Source organism: Octopus bimaculoides, chromosome 5, assembly GCF_001194135.2.
Source record: "Octopus bimaculoides isolate UCB-OBI-ISO-001 chromosome 5, ASM119413v2, whole genome shotgun sequence".
In the NCBI taxonomy this organism is placed as follows: domain Eukaryota; kingdom Metazoa; phylum Mollusca; class Cephalopoda; order Octopoda; family Octopodidae; genus Octopus; species Octopus bimaculoides.
In genome coordinates this window covers 65,106,871-65,124,100 of record NC_068985.1, presented here as the reverse complement: position 1 = coordinate 65,124,100, position 17,230 = coordinate 65,106,871, and the positions used below count along the sequence as shown (strand labels likewise).

At 36.9% G+C, this 17,230-nt stretch overlaps 1 protein-coding gene across 1 annotated transcript in view; it reads right to left on the bottom strand.

The window, feature by feature from the left end:
• LOC106869597 (uncharacterized) overlaps nucleotides 1–17,230 on the bottom strand; it is a 296,444-nt gene that overhangs the window by 166,270 nt on the left and 112,944 nt on the right. The window contains exon 7 of the mRNA XM_052968067.1: nucleotides 10,684–10,749. Within this exon, the coding sequence (XP_052824027.1) occupies nucleotides 10,684–10,749 (66 nt within the window). The remainder of the gene's footprint in view (nucleotides 1–10,683; nucleotides 10,750–17,230) is intronic.

The following is a 17,230-nucleotide window of genomic DNA, read 5'->3' as shown; positions in this document are numbered from 1 at the left end:
CGGAACGTGCTCTAGCAAGGGCGGTGTAGATGGTGGTGGGGGGATATCCACGTAGGCTAAAGTGGCAAGCCATGAGTTGAGACTGAGTCTCAAAGTCATGGCTGTCACTACAGAGCCTGTGTAGATGATATATATATATATTTATATGTGTGTGTGTGTATATATATATATATATATAATTAACAGGCGTTGTGATCTTTGCCTAACTGAACGCCTCGAAATCCTAACGGCTACAACACATCTTGTAAACAAAAAATACGAAAATAACCCTGTTTGTTTACACACTACAAAATTTTCATTTTCTTAGTATAATTAAATATTTACTTGGACAAAGTTAGCTCCATCTTCACCAAAACTTAGAGTTACTCCCCTTTACTTACACCACTGATGACATAAAACAATAATATCCGCTTGATTTAACAATATCCATGTGAGGAATGCGCTTGACTAAGATTGGAATTACGAACTTAAACAGCACCCACCCTACCTCTCCTTCGCAGAAATATTATTAACTCCGATTTCGACTAAAATGTAAGACTCACTATACCTTACCTCTATTCTCACACCACTATATGTATTCTTTTACATTAGTATATCCTCCACCTTTCCATACCTTCATCTCTCACACCATGCATTTAAACAAACTTCTCAGCATTCTGAAGAGATCTGCCAATTAAATTGGCAAATCGAAACGATCGTAAATGTAACATTACATAATCTCTACCTAATTGATTAAATTAATGGCTAACTAGTGCAATCGACCTGCTTCTTCCTGTGTTTGTTTCTCCATTCTCTACATGATTATATATATATATATATATGTAAAAATTTAAAGAAAGTGAAGTATTATTACTGTTATAAACAGTAATAATGAGGTGGCTAGCAAGTTTCTACCTATACAGGTACAAGATAAAGTAATTTAAGAAAAGTAGGGTAAATATACCCTTTGCTAAAAATCAAAGTGACAGCTTCAAAAAACCACCATAAATTTTACAATAAATATATACATGAGCAATGCTATGAATATTTTTAGAAATAGGCTTACCTCTGAATGGAATACAAAGATAAGTAATAGATATCCCAATATCAATTGATTTCATGCTCTGCATGATAAACATGCTTTTAAAATATTCATTGCATTACTCATGAGTATATTTATCATAAAATTTATGGTGGTTCTTTGAAGCTGTTGCTTTGATTTTTAGCAAGGTGTATATTTACCCTACTTTTCTTATTGTACCTGTATAGGTAGAAACTTGCTAGCCACCTCATTATTACTGTTTATAGCGGTAATAATACTTCACTTTCTTTAGATTTTTATTGTTTATGATAGCTTCTTTTAAACGGGGTGGGACATTTAAAGTTAGAAATGCACATGAGTTGACATAATGAACATTTTAGAGATAGATGTCAAATACTGTTTCCAACCGATGATTGCAAAGCTTGTTTATCATGCAGAGCATGAAATCAATTGATATTGGGATATGTATTACTTATCTTTGTATTCCATTCAGAGGAAAGCCTATTTAAAAAAATATTCATTGCATTGCTCGTGTGTGTATTTATCGTAAAATTTATGGTGGTTTTTTTGAAGCTGTCGCTTTGATTTTTTTCCTAAATTATCATTTATATATATTTATAAAAAGTTGATGTTTTAACTCCATCACAACTCAGTTTCCCATTATCATATTATATGCAGGAATATTGATGAATATTCAGGAATATTAAGATGAATGTACACTGCTGGTAATACATAAGTTAGGTTGATTTTCATTGGCCAAGAATGATCATGTGGAAGGTTGTGTCATGCCCTAGCTGGTCCTATTAGTAGTAGTGGGTACCTGCTTGTGAATTTATATTCATTTGCTACTACTGTGTAGGAAAGTATGCTGCAGTCAGTTGACTTAAGGCAGAAGGAACTATGCCTTGTTTGCTATACCTCTGAATTTAAGTTTGTGATTTATGCAACAATGCTGGAGAAAACTTAATTCAAATCAGACAATTTGTGAAATAGATATATCTTGAAACTGATTACCCCATCATTAAAAGTTGCACATTCATTGATAAAAAACAGATTTAAAATTATTTCTTGCTTTCTACATTTTCATAGAAATCATACATTCAACATCATCATCACAGGAGTATAATGACTCCAATAAAGCAATTAACCTCTTATGAAGACAAGATATGGTTGTCTGGAGAAAGCTGTCCAATTTTCATCAAAATTTTGTATAATGTATTTTTTCCTTTGACAAAAAACTATTTTATTGCATTTAATAATGATAGATGAAAATAGTTTGTCAATATCACAACAAACTGACTGAAATTCAGTTGCAAAGTGGGTGAAATTATGACCAAGATTGAAGAAGTTGGAAATTAATTTTTTGGTGTAGAATCACTTGTTGCACAGCACTTGTAAAACTATTTTTCCAAAGTGAATATGATTTGTATAATTAGGATAATATAAATGTATTCCTTTTTGTTACACATCATTATCATGAAAGTCTAAAGAAAAGAATTAAAATAATATATACCATGTTTCAAAATTAACTAAAAGTAGAATAGTTATAGAAATTTATGTTACAAGAGTTGTTGTTAAACAACAACTCTTGTTGTTAGCCCTGATCAAATAGACTTATGATCAAATGAACTTCCACTATGACCATCTTGCTTTTCTCTATATTAAGGCCTAAATTTAGATTTATCCTTAATTTGAGACAGTAGCGTGTTAGCTGGAGGCAATTTGACTACTATTTCTTGTAGGTCAAGCATCTGCATAAAGTTTCCCTCAATTGGTGAAGTTTGTATCAGTAGTTGAGGTGTTGGTGCTGGTGCTAATGATAGTTATTGTACCAATGTTGGTGATTGAAGTAATGATAGTAGTGGTTTTGGTATTGTTGTAATGGTGATGGTGGTGACGTGTCAGTATTCTGACTTTAACCTAACCTCACCTCAAAAATTATAGCCTCTGGTGTTGTCACCTGAAGAATTGTCACCCTGACAAAGTCTAAGACACTTGGTTCTCAACCATTTTTTTTACCTATTGATTGCTTTTTTACTTGGATGAATTCTCCTAGCCATTTGATGTTTAAAAAATCATATCATATTCTTATTATTAAATATTATTAGGAGTTGTATTAAAAAAAATCGTTAAAATATTTTGTGTATTGTAGATGTATAACCAATTTATTGCCAGTAAATTTTAACAATAAAATCTTATATGGACCTCCAAGGGTTATATGGACCCCAGTTGAGAAACAACTGGTCTAAGGTAATGATTCTTCAGGTAGTGCTTCATATAAAATAAAGGGAGACTTGCTGAAAGTTGAAGAGGTTGGCATCAACAACTTTACATTCTTTTGCAAAGAAATTGAAGCCTTCTTTGACCCAATCAAGCATCAAAGTATTAAAACATTTGAGGTAACATAAAAGGAGAGAATCACAAAAGTAGTAGGAAACTATGAACAAAGTTGATTTTCATGACAAAACCGCAAAACATTGACATTTAACACCTCATGACTTACTGTTTTGACCCATTACTAATAACATTCGCCAAAGAACAAAGTACATACTCTCATATAAGCATCAAGACTACAGTAAGATATAGTTGTGCCACTGTAATTAATCAAAATCCAGCGAGACAGCACAAACCAGAAATGACCAAGGAAGAAGTTTCTCATTGCAGGTGATAATAAAAGTGATTTGTGGAATATCTTTTTCATACCTGGCAGAAGTACCTAGCAGATATGTTTATGAATGTAATAGCATAATTTGCACATGCAAAAAAGTGCCATGCTCTTTCAAGGAATCATGGGGTAGTGAAGGCATTACTTGCACTGGAATTCCAATGTGACCATGAAGAAATGGACACTTAGTAATTCTTACATGCAAAATATGTTATGCTTAAAAAAAAGCATCTTTACCACTTGACATTATTAACATCCACATCAATTCCACTAGTTGTGATTATATAGAGTATGGACACTGATGTGTTCATTATCAATATGGAATGTGCACAGAAGTTTACAGTACTTTTTCTCTTCCACATCACTTGTAGTGACAAAGTCCACAATCTTAAAATCAAGTCACTTTGCAGTATTCTACAATAATTTCAGTATTCTATAATTTCAGTTGTTATCACACCTGTTATTAGAAAAACCTGAAAATAAGTATTCAAATAGCATATGGTCTATAACTTACTTGCTTAGATTTAAAATAGGTGTTTGGCTGTTGACCATTTAATATTTGTTTAAAATTTTGACACAAGGCCAGCAATTTTGGAGGAAGGGGTTAAGTTGATTATGTTCCACTGGTGTTCATTTTATCAACCTCGAAAGGATGAAAGGCAAAGTCGACCTTGGCAGAATTTGAACTGAAAACATAAAGATGGGCGAAAATGCTGCTAAGCATGTTGCCCAGCATACTAATGATTCTGCCAGGTCATCACCCTGTTGACCATGGAATGTTAAAGGCATTGATATAAAGGCATTTACATATAGGTATACTTGTCATAATTCTCATGCGTTCCCAACAATTATAAATTGTAATTCTCTAAATCCTTGTAACACTCTCTCTCCCTATTTTCCTTTGTCTTATAACTTATGTCTCCAGCTCTTTGTCATGATTTTCCCCAATGATAAAGTCTTTCAAATCTCTTCCTCTCTTTCTCTCTGTTTGCCTCACTCATGTCTTCTTACTGCTATTTCTATTTCTTGTAGCAAATGCTAGCTATTTATTTGACCACTTCTGGCTGTAGATTATATAAAGAACCCTTCGTACATGGTTTTCCTAAACTTTCACATCACTTGCTCTGCTATTGACATTATCATACCACATGAAATGACTAGCAGTTAAGCTAAGAAACTTCTCTAGTTTTTAATTGTTCATCATTCATTCATTTAACTTGTAATACTAACATACTTGAGTTAAAATAACCTTAAGAACTTTCGTAACTTGTAATTTGTTAATTTTTCAAATAACTTTCAAATATTATCTCTTTAAATACTTGCTATAATTTTCATTAATTTTTCAAATAACTTTCAAATCGTATCTCTTTAAATACTTGTCATAATTCTTATGTGTTCCCAACTATCATAACTTGTAATTCTCTAAATCCTTGCAACACTCTCTCTCTCTCTGTTTTGCTTTATCTTATAACTTGTGTATCCACCTCTTTGTCATGATCTCCCCCAGCGATAAAGTCTCTCCCTCTCTCTCTTATGTCTTCCTACTGCTATTTCTATTTGTTGTGGTGAAGCTGGCCATTGCTTGTTCACAATGCACCCATCCATTCCCGCCTCCACCACCTATGCCAGAAATCTCTTCTCTCATATTGGAAACCTCTTCTCTCATACCAGAAATCTCTTCTCTTATACCAAAACCCCTACAGAGCTCTGCTTCAACAGAAATCTCTTCTCTTATACTGAAAACCCCTACAGGACTCTGCCTCACTTCTGTACCAGAAGACCTGCATACCTCTGTCCCTCCCTTCTCACCACCAACAATCATCCACACTATTACATGCACCAAAAGGAGATGTATTACTTAGTGAATTAACAGACCACCTACTTCTTTCTTTCTCTTTCTCTCTATATACAATGGACTAACTAATAGCAACTCATTTACTTACTTAATCTAAATATTGACATATCTATATTTGCAGCAGTAACGCTTATATTTCCAACGTTCATAACACTTATACTTACAATGCTTACATTACACTCACCCCCAATAGAGGCAACAGTTTTAATATATTTGAATGATGATAGGTTAAAGCAAGAACAACTGTTGTGACATGCCTGTTATCAAACGATCACTGAAACCTTTTCAGGTGCTGAATACCATCACTCCTTCCCATGTTACCACCCACAGCCCTTTCCCAGTTTTCAGAGTTGGCACTGTCAATGTAGGCACATTAAAAGGTAGGTCTAGCAAGATTGTCCAGATGCTTGAATAGAAGCATGTTGATGTATGTTGCATCCAAGATTTAAGATGGAGAGGAGCTTCAGCCAGGTTCCTCACAGGCAAGACATATAAGTATACAATCTTCTGAGGGTGACAGAGTAGGTGGTGTGGACATACTTCCTGCAGAGAAATGGGTGCATAAGGTCAGAATGTGTGATAGAGTGCTTAAGCTCAGGCTAATGTTGCAGAATAGTATAACAACAGTTATCTCTGCCTATGCCCCACAAGCAGGCCTACCAAATGAACAGAGGGACTACTTTTATGATATTCTTCTGCAGGCTACCTCAAAGATGAGTGACAATGATCTCATCTTTGTGGTTGGGGATTTCACTAAGCATGTTGGACGGGAACCTGATATATTCCATAGAGTACATGGGGGCCATGGAATTGGTTCCTGAAATGAAGAGGGAGCAAGACTACTGGAGTTCTGTGATGCAAAATAACCTATTGATCTGCAGCATCAACTTCAGGAAGCCAGCCAGACATCTGATAACCTACCAATCAGGTGACTGTGTTAGCCAGATTGATTACATTCTCACCAGTCAACAGGATGATTAGTTGCTCTTAAATACAACGACCCTCCCTGGTGAAGAATGTACCCCCCAGCATAGACTAGTCACAAGTGACTTTAGACTCCAGGCCAGAAGAAAACCGAGAAGCAGACCAATCTGGTAAAGAAGGATTTGGAAGCTTACAGACCCTTCATATGGTCAAAGATTTAGGGAATCCTAATTGAGAAATTTGATGAGAGGGAGTAGGAGCTACAGACATGTGACATAGAGGGCAACTGGGAATTCCTATGGGACAGCTTGCTGAGTGTCTCAGCAAAGTCCCTTCCTAACCTAGGGTGATGTCCCTTCCTAACCTAGGGTGATGTGGTAGTGGAATGATGCTGTAAACAGGGCCATTAGAGCAAAGAAACTTGGAAGGGTGGAAGAGTGGGGCTATCAGGGAACTGTATCAGATAGTAAGAAGAAAAGTTGGGAGACAGGTATATCTAGCCAAGGGAGAAATGGAAAAGAAGAAGTTTGCCTATGTTCAGCAACGAGAGGACCAAAGACTTGAAGTGTTTCGGATTGAAAGACAGTGTGTGAGAGAAAATTATGATGTCATAAGAGAGAAATGTGACTGCATGGATGATGGTGCACTTGCATTTAATGATTCTGCAAAGAAAGAGGCTTGGAAATGCTATTATGAAAGACTGGTGAACGTGGAGAATAAATGGGAGGAGGAGAGTCTGCCATATATTAACCCAGTTGAGGGACCAGTTACCCAAATCGAAAGTACCTTGGTAGATAAAGCAATTAAGGATATGAAGTCAGGGAATGCCCCTGGTCCATCAGGAATCACTGCTGAGATGCTTAAAATATCTGGTGGTGTGGATCATGGTCTAGTCACCCATATTGTAAATCAGGTGGTTCATGAAGGAGTCACACCCAATGACTGGTGTAGCAGTACCATAGTCAACTACTACAAAGGTGAAGGTGATGCCTTAGATAGAAATAACTACAGAGGTATCAAACTGTTGGATCAGGTGATAAAAGTTATGGAGAGAGTCATAATCCAACTAATTAGGGAAAGAGAGTTAGTCTAGATGAGAAGCACCACTGGTGGTATATTTCTGGTAAGGCAGCTTCAGGAGAAATACCTAGCCAAAGATAAACCTCTGTACTTGGCTTTTGTTGACTCGGAGAAAGCCTTTGACAGAGTACCCCAACCCCTTATCTGGTGGTCAATGCAGAAACTAGGGATAGATGTGTGATTGGTGAGAGCTGTACAAGTCTTGTACAGGGACACTACCAGTAAGGTGAGGATTGGCAACGAGTACAGCACAGAATTCAGGGTACAAATAGAGGTTCACCAAGGATTGGTCCTCATCCCCCTCTTGTTTCTCCAGGCAATAACAGAGGAATTTAAGACAGGCTGCCTCTGGGAGCTCCTCTATGTTAATGACCTTGTTCTTATAGCTGAATCACTGCCAGGCCTAGAAAAGAAGTTTCAGGTATGGAAGCAAGGTCTAGAATCAAAGTGCCTTAGAGTTAACCGAGCAAGAACCAAAATCTTAGTTAGTAGGAAGGTAGACAAATCACAAATCCCTTCAGGTAGATTGCCCTGCTTGATCTGTAGAAACTCCATAAGATGCATCCAGTATAAGCTTTGGGCACATAAAAGGTGCAGCAATATCAGAGGAAGATTAACAGGGAAAATAGATTTTGTATGTGGAAGATGCACAGGTACAATAAACACTGAAAATGTACAGAAAATTGACTCCATCAATTGCCAGTTGGATAAGCTAATAGATAGCTTCCATTATCTAGGTGATCAAGTTAGTAGTGGTGGTGGATGCTCTGAGAGTGTAGCTGTGAGAATAAAATTAGGCTGGGGAAAGTTCAGAGAGCACCTACCTCTGCTGGCAACAAAGGGCTCTCTCTCAAAATGAAAGGCAGATTGTATGATGCCTGTGTGCATACAGCTATGCTACATGGTAGTAAAACATGGGCTGTGACAGCTGAGGACATGCTTAGGCTTGAAGGAAATGAAGCCAGCAAGCTTTGCTGGACGTGCAATATCAGTGTGCATGTTCGACAGAGTGTAAGCATCTTTAGAGAAAAGTTAGGCATACGAGGCATCAGATGTGGTGTGCAAGAGAGATGTGGTGTGCAAGAGAGATGTGGAGTGCAAGAGAGATGTGCTGTGCTGGTATGGTCATATGATTTGTATGAATGAAGATAGCTGTGTAAAGAAGTGCCAATCTCTAACTGTGAAAGGAACCCATTGTAGAGGTAGATCCTGGAAGAGACTGGATGAGGTGGTGAAGCATAATCTTTGAACTCTGGGCCTCACAGAGGCAATGACTAGTGACTGAGATCTTTGGTGATATCTGCACTTGAGAAGACCAGTAAAGCCCATGTAACTGGCACCCATGCCAGTGGCACGTAAAAAGCACCTTTTGAGCATTGGGCTTCATGGAAGCAAAGTGGCTGAGCTCCTTTCAAGTGTTGGGCCTCATGAAAGCAATGACCAAGACCTTTGGCATGAGTGTTAGGCCACGGAGGCAATGACCAAGACCTTTGGCATTATGTTGTGCTTGAGAAAAAGACCCATCAAGCTGAGCAAAATCACAGTTGTGGCAGATAACAGCGTCACGCAAATGGTACCTGTACTGGTAACATGTAAAAGCACCCATTACACTCTCAGAGTGATTGGCATTAGGAAGGGCATCCAGCCATAGAAACCATGCCAAATCAGACTGGAGTTTGGTGCAGCCTTCTAGCTGTCAGCCCCAGTCAAGCCGTTCAACCTATGCCAGCAGGGACAACAGACATTAAATGATGATGATAATGATGTATTCAATACTCTTTACGTGTTTTAAAAAATTGTGACCTTTCATAATCATTATTGTTTAACATCTGCTTTTCATGCTGGCATGGATTGAACTGTTTCACATGTAGCTTGCCAGCTGAAAGCTGTCCAGACTACAATTGTCTGTTGTGGCATGGTTTCTATGGCTGGATGCCCCCCACCCACCATGCCAACCACTTAACAGAGTGTGCTGAGTGGTTTTTATGCGCCACCAGCATGGGTGCATTTACACAGCACCAGCATGGGTGTGTTTATACAGCACCTGAAAAGACAAGCCTGTATGTGTGGAAGACAGCAATTTTACTTAGCTTGATGCATCTTATCAAGTACAGGAAATCGCCACATTTCCTGGTCTCGTGTTATTTCCTGATCCTTTATCACCACTTTGTCCCATGTCTTCCTGGGCCTACCACTTCCACAGGTATCCTCTACAATTAGGGCTCAGCACTTCTTTATGCAGCTGTCCTCATCCATACACATCACATGACCAAACCAGTAAAATCTTTTTCTTGCACACATCTGATGCTTCTTATACCCAGTTTTCCTCTTAAATCATTTACACTCTGTTGTGCATACACACTGACATTACCCATTCAGTGGAGCAAGCTAGCTTCATTTCATTCAAGCCTTTGCAAGTCTTCTGTAGTCAAAGCCCATGTTTCACTGCCATGTAACATAGCTGTATGTACACAGGCATCACACAATCTGCCTTTCACTCCGAGGGAGAGGCCCTTAGATACCAACAAAGGTAGAAGCTCTTTGAATTTTGCCCAGCCTGTTCTTACTCTAGCAACTACACTTTCAGAACTTCTACCACTGCTAACTTGGTCTCCTGGGTAACAAGCTAACTACTAATTCTAATGATCCCCTGAGCACTTGAAGGAGTCTATTGTCTGTGCATTTTTAGTGCTTATTGTACCTGCACATTTGCTACACGCAAAGACTATATTCTCAGTTAACCTTCCTGTGATGCATCCAAAGCTTGCACTGTGTACAACATATGGAGTTGCTACTAACACCCTTTTTACATATTGAGCAGGGCCATCTCCCAGAAGAGACTTGTGAGATGTCTATTTTCCTACTTACTAGGACTTTGGTTTATGCAAAATTAACTCTAAGGTCCTTAGATTCCAGGCCTTGTTTCCACACCTGAAATTTCTTCGCTTGGCCAGATTTCTTTTTTCTTTATTCCTGATAGCAAGAAACAGCTCTATAAGCAAGTTCACTACAGCCATTTCATATTTATTCTGCTTCTTTAATTTAGTGTCTTTCAAATAAATTTTAATGCATGATAATGACAGCAACAGTTTGAGATTAATCTTAAAAATATGTATTTATGAAAATTGTAGAGCTTACCTGTAAACTTGTTGGAGATAATTTCATCAAACTTGAATCTGTTGGATTCTTTCCCTCAAATCCTGGCTATAATATTTTTAAAAAGTTACATTATAAATATTTCCCTTTTCAAGAATTAAAAGTAGTCTAAATATTTCTTTTGAATAAAAATGAGATTTTAAAAGAATTAGTGTACTTGTTAGCAATATAAAAATACCATAAATTTAATAAGTAAGTAAAAATAAGTTAGAAACATGAAAACATCATTTTACTACTTGCATAACAACCTATCAAAGATAATAACGTATTAAAGATAATAAATGATTCGACCTGAAATTGGTTAGTAGTATGGCCATGCTGAAGCAGCTGCTTTCATATGTCTTTCTTTCAGTGATGTAGGTTCATCTGGAAACTTTCACACTATCCAAGTATAGGTTGATTGTTTGAATTTATTGACATAAAGTACCTGTAGATCTTTTATAGTTTTTGGCAACATGTTCCAAAATTTTTCAGAGGTGATAATCATCCGCAAATGTGATCATGGGTATAACATATCTTATCTATTAGAGAAAATGTAGAGCACTTGCTAATATTTACATATAACACTGGGGAATGTAGTTGTCATTGTCTGCTGTTGGAGACATGTTTCCCAGTAAATTTGGGGTGCTGATTTAAAAAATGAAATCTGTTTTGCTCTATCACATCAAGATTTTTCACAAACTCTGTCCATTTTTCAACATTTCCAGTATTATCATCATTTCTAAGGATATATTTAGATGAAGCCAAATCTATCCTTGACATAACTTTGAAAACATCGTTTTTCAATATCATTTAAAGTAAATGCATCTACAAAAGTGAAAACTAAGGTTATGATTTAAATAACTTCAGTAAATAAAAAGTATTAAACTTGAACAACTTACACTATTTTCAATATAACCAGTGTAAAATGCCATGATGATGACAGAAATGTCCTTTATACAATTAGATGTTAATAAACAACACATTTCTGTGGTTCTTGACATCATACATGTCTCATATTTGTGGAATTTGCTTATAGATATGCCCACACTATGTTTGATTTAGTGTGACCATCATTGCAAACCAGGTGAGACATGTTTTGTTGAACCTGTAAATATTTCCTATGAAAATTGCTATTTTAAATGCACCTTTAATGTTTCAATTGTGAGATCACAAGGGTCAAGGTCATCTTTTGTCAAGCAGCATGGAAAGCAGATGTTAAACAGTGATGATGATGATGATCAAAAAACTGAAGAAAAAACTTCATGGTATGTATGTTCTTTATGAAACTTTGCATCTGTTTATAACTGTTGACAATTCTGAAAATTCTTTTCCTGGGTGACAAATGTTTTGTATTTCAGAAATATGACCAGTTATGAGAGAAGAAAATGCAAAAACAACCCTGATGTCTTCTGCTATATTTGTGAATGTTACACTTTACCCATTCAGCGAAACAAAATCACAGATTTTGTAAAGAAAGCTGACCTTACTTACTTTGGAATACAACTGGGTGATCAAGACAAATCCTGGGCAATCCATATAATGTTTAACTCTTTAGCATTTACGTTAGTTTGTCAAATGTAATATTTATTTCTTCCTTGTTTTGAATTATACATGCATTATCTTATGGCTTTGAGATTTCAATTATGGGATTATTTACTTTTAGTATGATATTGTAGGGTAAGTGTGAGAGACTGCATTTGGCCAGTTTGAACATAAAACAAATAGAATATTTTGGCAGGATACGGTTGGTTTAAATGTTAAAGAGTTAAAACATTCGTTGAAACACTGAGACAGTGACTGTTTCAAATACTTAAGCAGTAAGTTTCCAGCTTTGTCTTGTGAAAAAATTATGATTGGTATGTTTGACAGGTCACAGATTGGGTGACTATTGCAGGATGAGCAATTTTTTGGAGACTGAAAAGAAGCATGGAATGCTTTTGTTGCAGTCATATCTGGTTTCCAAGGAAACAGGAAGTCATCAAATTATGAAGAACTTAACTTGTTAACCAGTTTTCAAGCACTGGTCTGCAACATGAGTGCATTTCCTACACAGTCGTCTGAACTACTTCCCTGAAAATCATAGTGCAATAAGTGATGAGCAAGGAGAAAGACTCCACTAAGACATTGAGACCATGGAGACTAGGTATCAAGGCAGGTGGAACACAAACATGATGGTTGACTACTGCTGGTCTCTGCAAAGCAATAAAGAGAAAGTTCACTCCTTAAGTAGCTGAAACACCAGTTTGATAGAAATATCTATCCTAAAATGTGTAATTAAACATTTTGTGTAATATATTTGTTAAACAATAAAAAGTACTATTGGTGTGTGTTAGCTTTGTATTTCAGTATTGAATTTAATGGCAAAATTGACATTTTTTTTTATTAAAAAAAAGGAATTCCTGTTTAATAAAAACTTGATGTGATGAATATTTCTGAGGGCCTTTCTGATCCCAGCACCATTAAAGACAACTAAAAAGTTTTTGAAAATGTTCCCCAGTGTTATCAATAAAATGATAAAATAATAAAATATAATTGTGCTTATATACAGAGAGTAAGCTGTAGAAAAACAACTGAGCATGATAGAAGAAAACTGAATGTAGTTTTGAAATCAGCATGCCAATTTTAGCCTATATCAAGTGAAAAAGCAAACTCAGCAGAAATTATGTTCAAAATTGTTCTCCTGTGTTATCTTTTCAGATAACAACAAGGCTGTTGAATAATTTATAAGAAAGAAACTGATTATTTTCATAGAGGATTATTTTTCATCGTTTCTATATAGCTGGAAGCTGTTTCAAATAGTATTATAACTTGATATTAAGAGAATTACTCAACCAATCAAACGCACATGTGATATGCCTATACTTTGCAAAATCAGTCATATGCTAATATCTCACAAGGTGACCTCTGAGTGGTCATGTAACTTTATAAGTGAGAGAAATCAAGTTGTTGCAGTCAATGTTATCCTTTCAAGAAAGTTGAGAATTCTGAGTGGAGTGCCTCAAATAACCATCATGGGGCCATTACTGCTTTTAATAACACTTTCAGGCATATCCTCAATAATTAATACATCTTCTCTCATTAGCTATGCTGATTATACTAAATTACCAAAGTTAATCAGGTCTTTATTGATGTATGTAATCTATGAAATTTTGATTATGGTTAAAGCTGTTTAGCCCAAGTTAGCTCTGACTGAAGTGACCTAAGATCAAGTCATTCAAGCCATAACCATCCTATCTTTATTTTTCAGGAATAATGAGTATGCCTTTGATTATATTATCCATTTTTTTTTAAACAGTAAGTGTGGTTTAAAGGTGATTTGACTACTATTTCAAGCACATTGAGAAATCACTATTGCTAACACTAGCAGAGTGGTTGTTGTCTATTTGGACATGTGTTGATGCATCATATTCAGTTATATCAGAGTTGTTACAGTTATCAGTTAGTGCATTAGTATTAGTATCATTAATACTCATTTCCCCAGCTTTCACACCCCTACTACTATATATGCTTGCTGGATTAGGGTTATTTATATCAACATTAGGGAATCATGTACCACTAACATTAGCAGCATGCTTGTAGCAGCTACTTGATAATAATAATGTTAGCTATTATAGTAATGTTACTCGGTCACTGAGTCATTCAATTAGTTTTAATACTACACCTAGCTTATATAGTAATAGTGATCATAGTTGCCTGGTGATCACTAGAATGTGCAACTGTTATAGCAAAAATACCTGTCGACTTAATAATATCAATTTAGCTAGGAATATAGTTTACAAGTGTGATTTAATAATTTGCACTAACACCTTCATTTATATAGGCACCAAATGTTGCGACTTCAAATCCAGATAGCATAATCATCTTTTGTCATTTCAATATTGCAATGAAGCTTGCATCACATTCCTAGCAGAAAAGGTGTGGCAATTAAAGGATAATAATACTCAGCTTGAAATTACCTGGAATGTAGTTAGGAAAGCATCACCATATTTAAATAACAGGTACAGCTCTATGCTGTGCTGTGCCAAACTATATGAGATATTAAAATACCCGGGCAACTTGCTTAATAAGACAAAAGAACTTAAAATGAAATGTTTAAATCATAGTAAAAGGACATCCACATACTTCAAACCTGTTACATAATGTTTACCGATACCAGACTATCTCTCCTGGAAATTAATCCTGTTAATTCTATAATTCGCTAACTCTTATTGTACCCATGTTACTGTTATATATTTTGTCAATCACATCATCATCATCATTTAACGTCTGCCTTCCATGCTAGCATGGGTGGGACAGTTTCACAAGAGCCAGCCAGGCAGAAGCCTGCACCAGACTTCTGTAACTGTTTTAGCAAGATTTTTACAGCTGGATGCCCTTCCTAACACCAACCACTCAGCAGAGATGTAGATTGGTTTGTTGAGATAGGGTGAGGGAAAGTTTTCTTGTTATGAATGTGTGGAACACACAGTTCAGGGGCTAGCAGATAGCAATAATACAGTGAGACAGGGCGTGTGGGTAGAACACACAGGTCGAGGGCAAGCAGAGATCAATGATACAGTGGCACAGGGCCAAGAGGACAGGATTGGGGAGTGGGAGGTAAGCATAGTGCATGAGGTGGAAATGTGAGGAAGAGAAGAGATGTAGAGACGTAGTTTGGTTTGTTGTGGTAGAGTGTATGAGAAGTTTCTTTTTAAGTCTGGGTGGGACACAGCGCTTCTAGAACTCACTTTCACTGATGTGGATGGTTCTTCTCAAGAACTTCATATTGCCAGACAACTCAGTCCATTGTCATTTACTCCATGAGGTCCAATTTCCTGAGATCGGTCCTTACCACTTCATCCCACATCTTCCTGGGTCTCCCTTTTCTGCAGGTACCATCCACTTTCAGTGATTGGCACTTCTTTATGCAGCTGTCCTCATTCATACACATCATATGTCCAAACTGTCTTCTTTCTTGCATGCTACATTTGATTCTTCTTATGCCCAACTTTTCTCTCAATACATTTGCACTTTGCTGTACATGGGTATTGATGTTGCACATACAATGGAGCATACTACCATCGTTTCTCTCCAGTCTATGCCTGTCTTCTGCATTCAGACCCCATGTCTCACTACCATGGAGTATAGCTATTCACATACAAGCATCATATAGTCTACCTTTCACTCTGAAAGAGAGTCTTTTGTTGCCAACAGAGGTAATAGTTCTCTGAACTTCCTCCACCCAAATTCTTGTTCTAGAAACAACACTTTCAGAGCATCCTCCACCATTGCTAATTTGGTCACCTAGGTAACAGAAACTATCAACAACCTCAGGAGAGCCTCCTGGGCATCTGAGAGAATCTAATTCCCATGTGCTCTTAGTGCATCTTGCTCCTGTGCATCTTGCTCCTGTGCATCTTGCTCCTGTGCATCTTACTCCTGTGCATCTGCCACATACAAAGACGACTATAATATAATTGATATATAATGTATAACTTCATTCTAGGCATAACCTCCCTACTTCATTTATATTTATATTACCTTCTTTCACTTTCTAACTGAATACTGGATTCTCAAATTTTAATTCTAAATTGCCTTTTAATTCATCCTCTATATCTTATCTTTCTTCTTCTTTTTTACTTGTATGTACATACATTGTTTTTAAAAATATTATCTTTACCATTTATCTTTTACTTGTTTCAGTTATTTTACTGCAGCTATGCTGGGGAACTTCCTTGAAGGGTTTTAGTCAATCAAATCACTCCCAGGACTTATTTTTTAAAGCTTAGTACTTATTCTATTAGTCTCTTTTGTTAAACAGCTAAGTTATGGGGACATAAACACACCAACACTGTTTGTCAAGTGGTAGTGGGAGACAAACACAGACACAAAAACACACACACATAGATACACACACACACATGATGAACTTCTTTCAGTTTACATTCACCAAATCCAAATTTGATGACTGGCACGCATGCCAACCTCCCCTTCATTGGACACTAAACTCTGCTTGCGAAGACCTGTTGGGGCAAGTGAAATCAAAATCGTAATTGAACCATATTCAATAAACCATATTCGATGACCGGCACCTGAGCCAGTGGAGCACTAACAGCACCGTTCGAGCATGATCATTGCCAGAGCAGCTGTCTGGCTTCCGTACTAGTGGCATGTAAATAGCACCATTTGAGCGTGATTGTTACCAGTGTCGCTTTACTGGCACTTGTGCTGGTGGCACGTTAGAAAATCATTCGAGTGAGTTCATTGCCAGTGCCACTGGACTGGCTCTTGTGCAGGTGGCACGTAAAAAACACCATTTTGAGTGTGGCCATTGCCAGTACCGTGTGACTGGCACTTGTGTCAGTGGCAGGTAAAAGCACCCACTACACTCTCGGAGTGGTTGGCATTAGGAAGGGCATCCAGCTGTAGAAACTCTGCCAGATCAGATTGGAGCCTGGTGCAGCCATCTGGTTCACCAGTCCTCAGTCAAATAGTCCAAACCATGCTAGCATGGAAAGCGGATGTTAAATGATGATGATGATGATGATGATGATGATGATATATATAT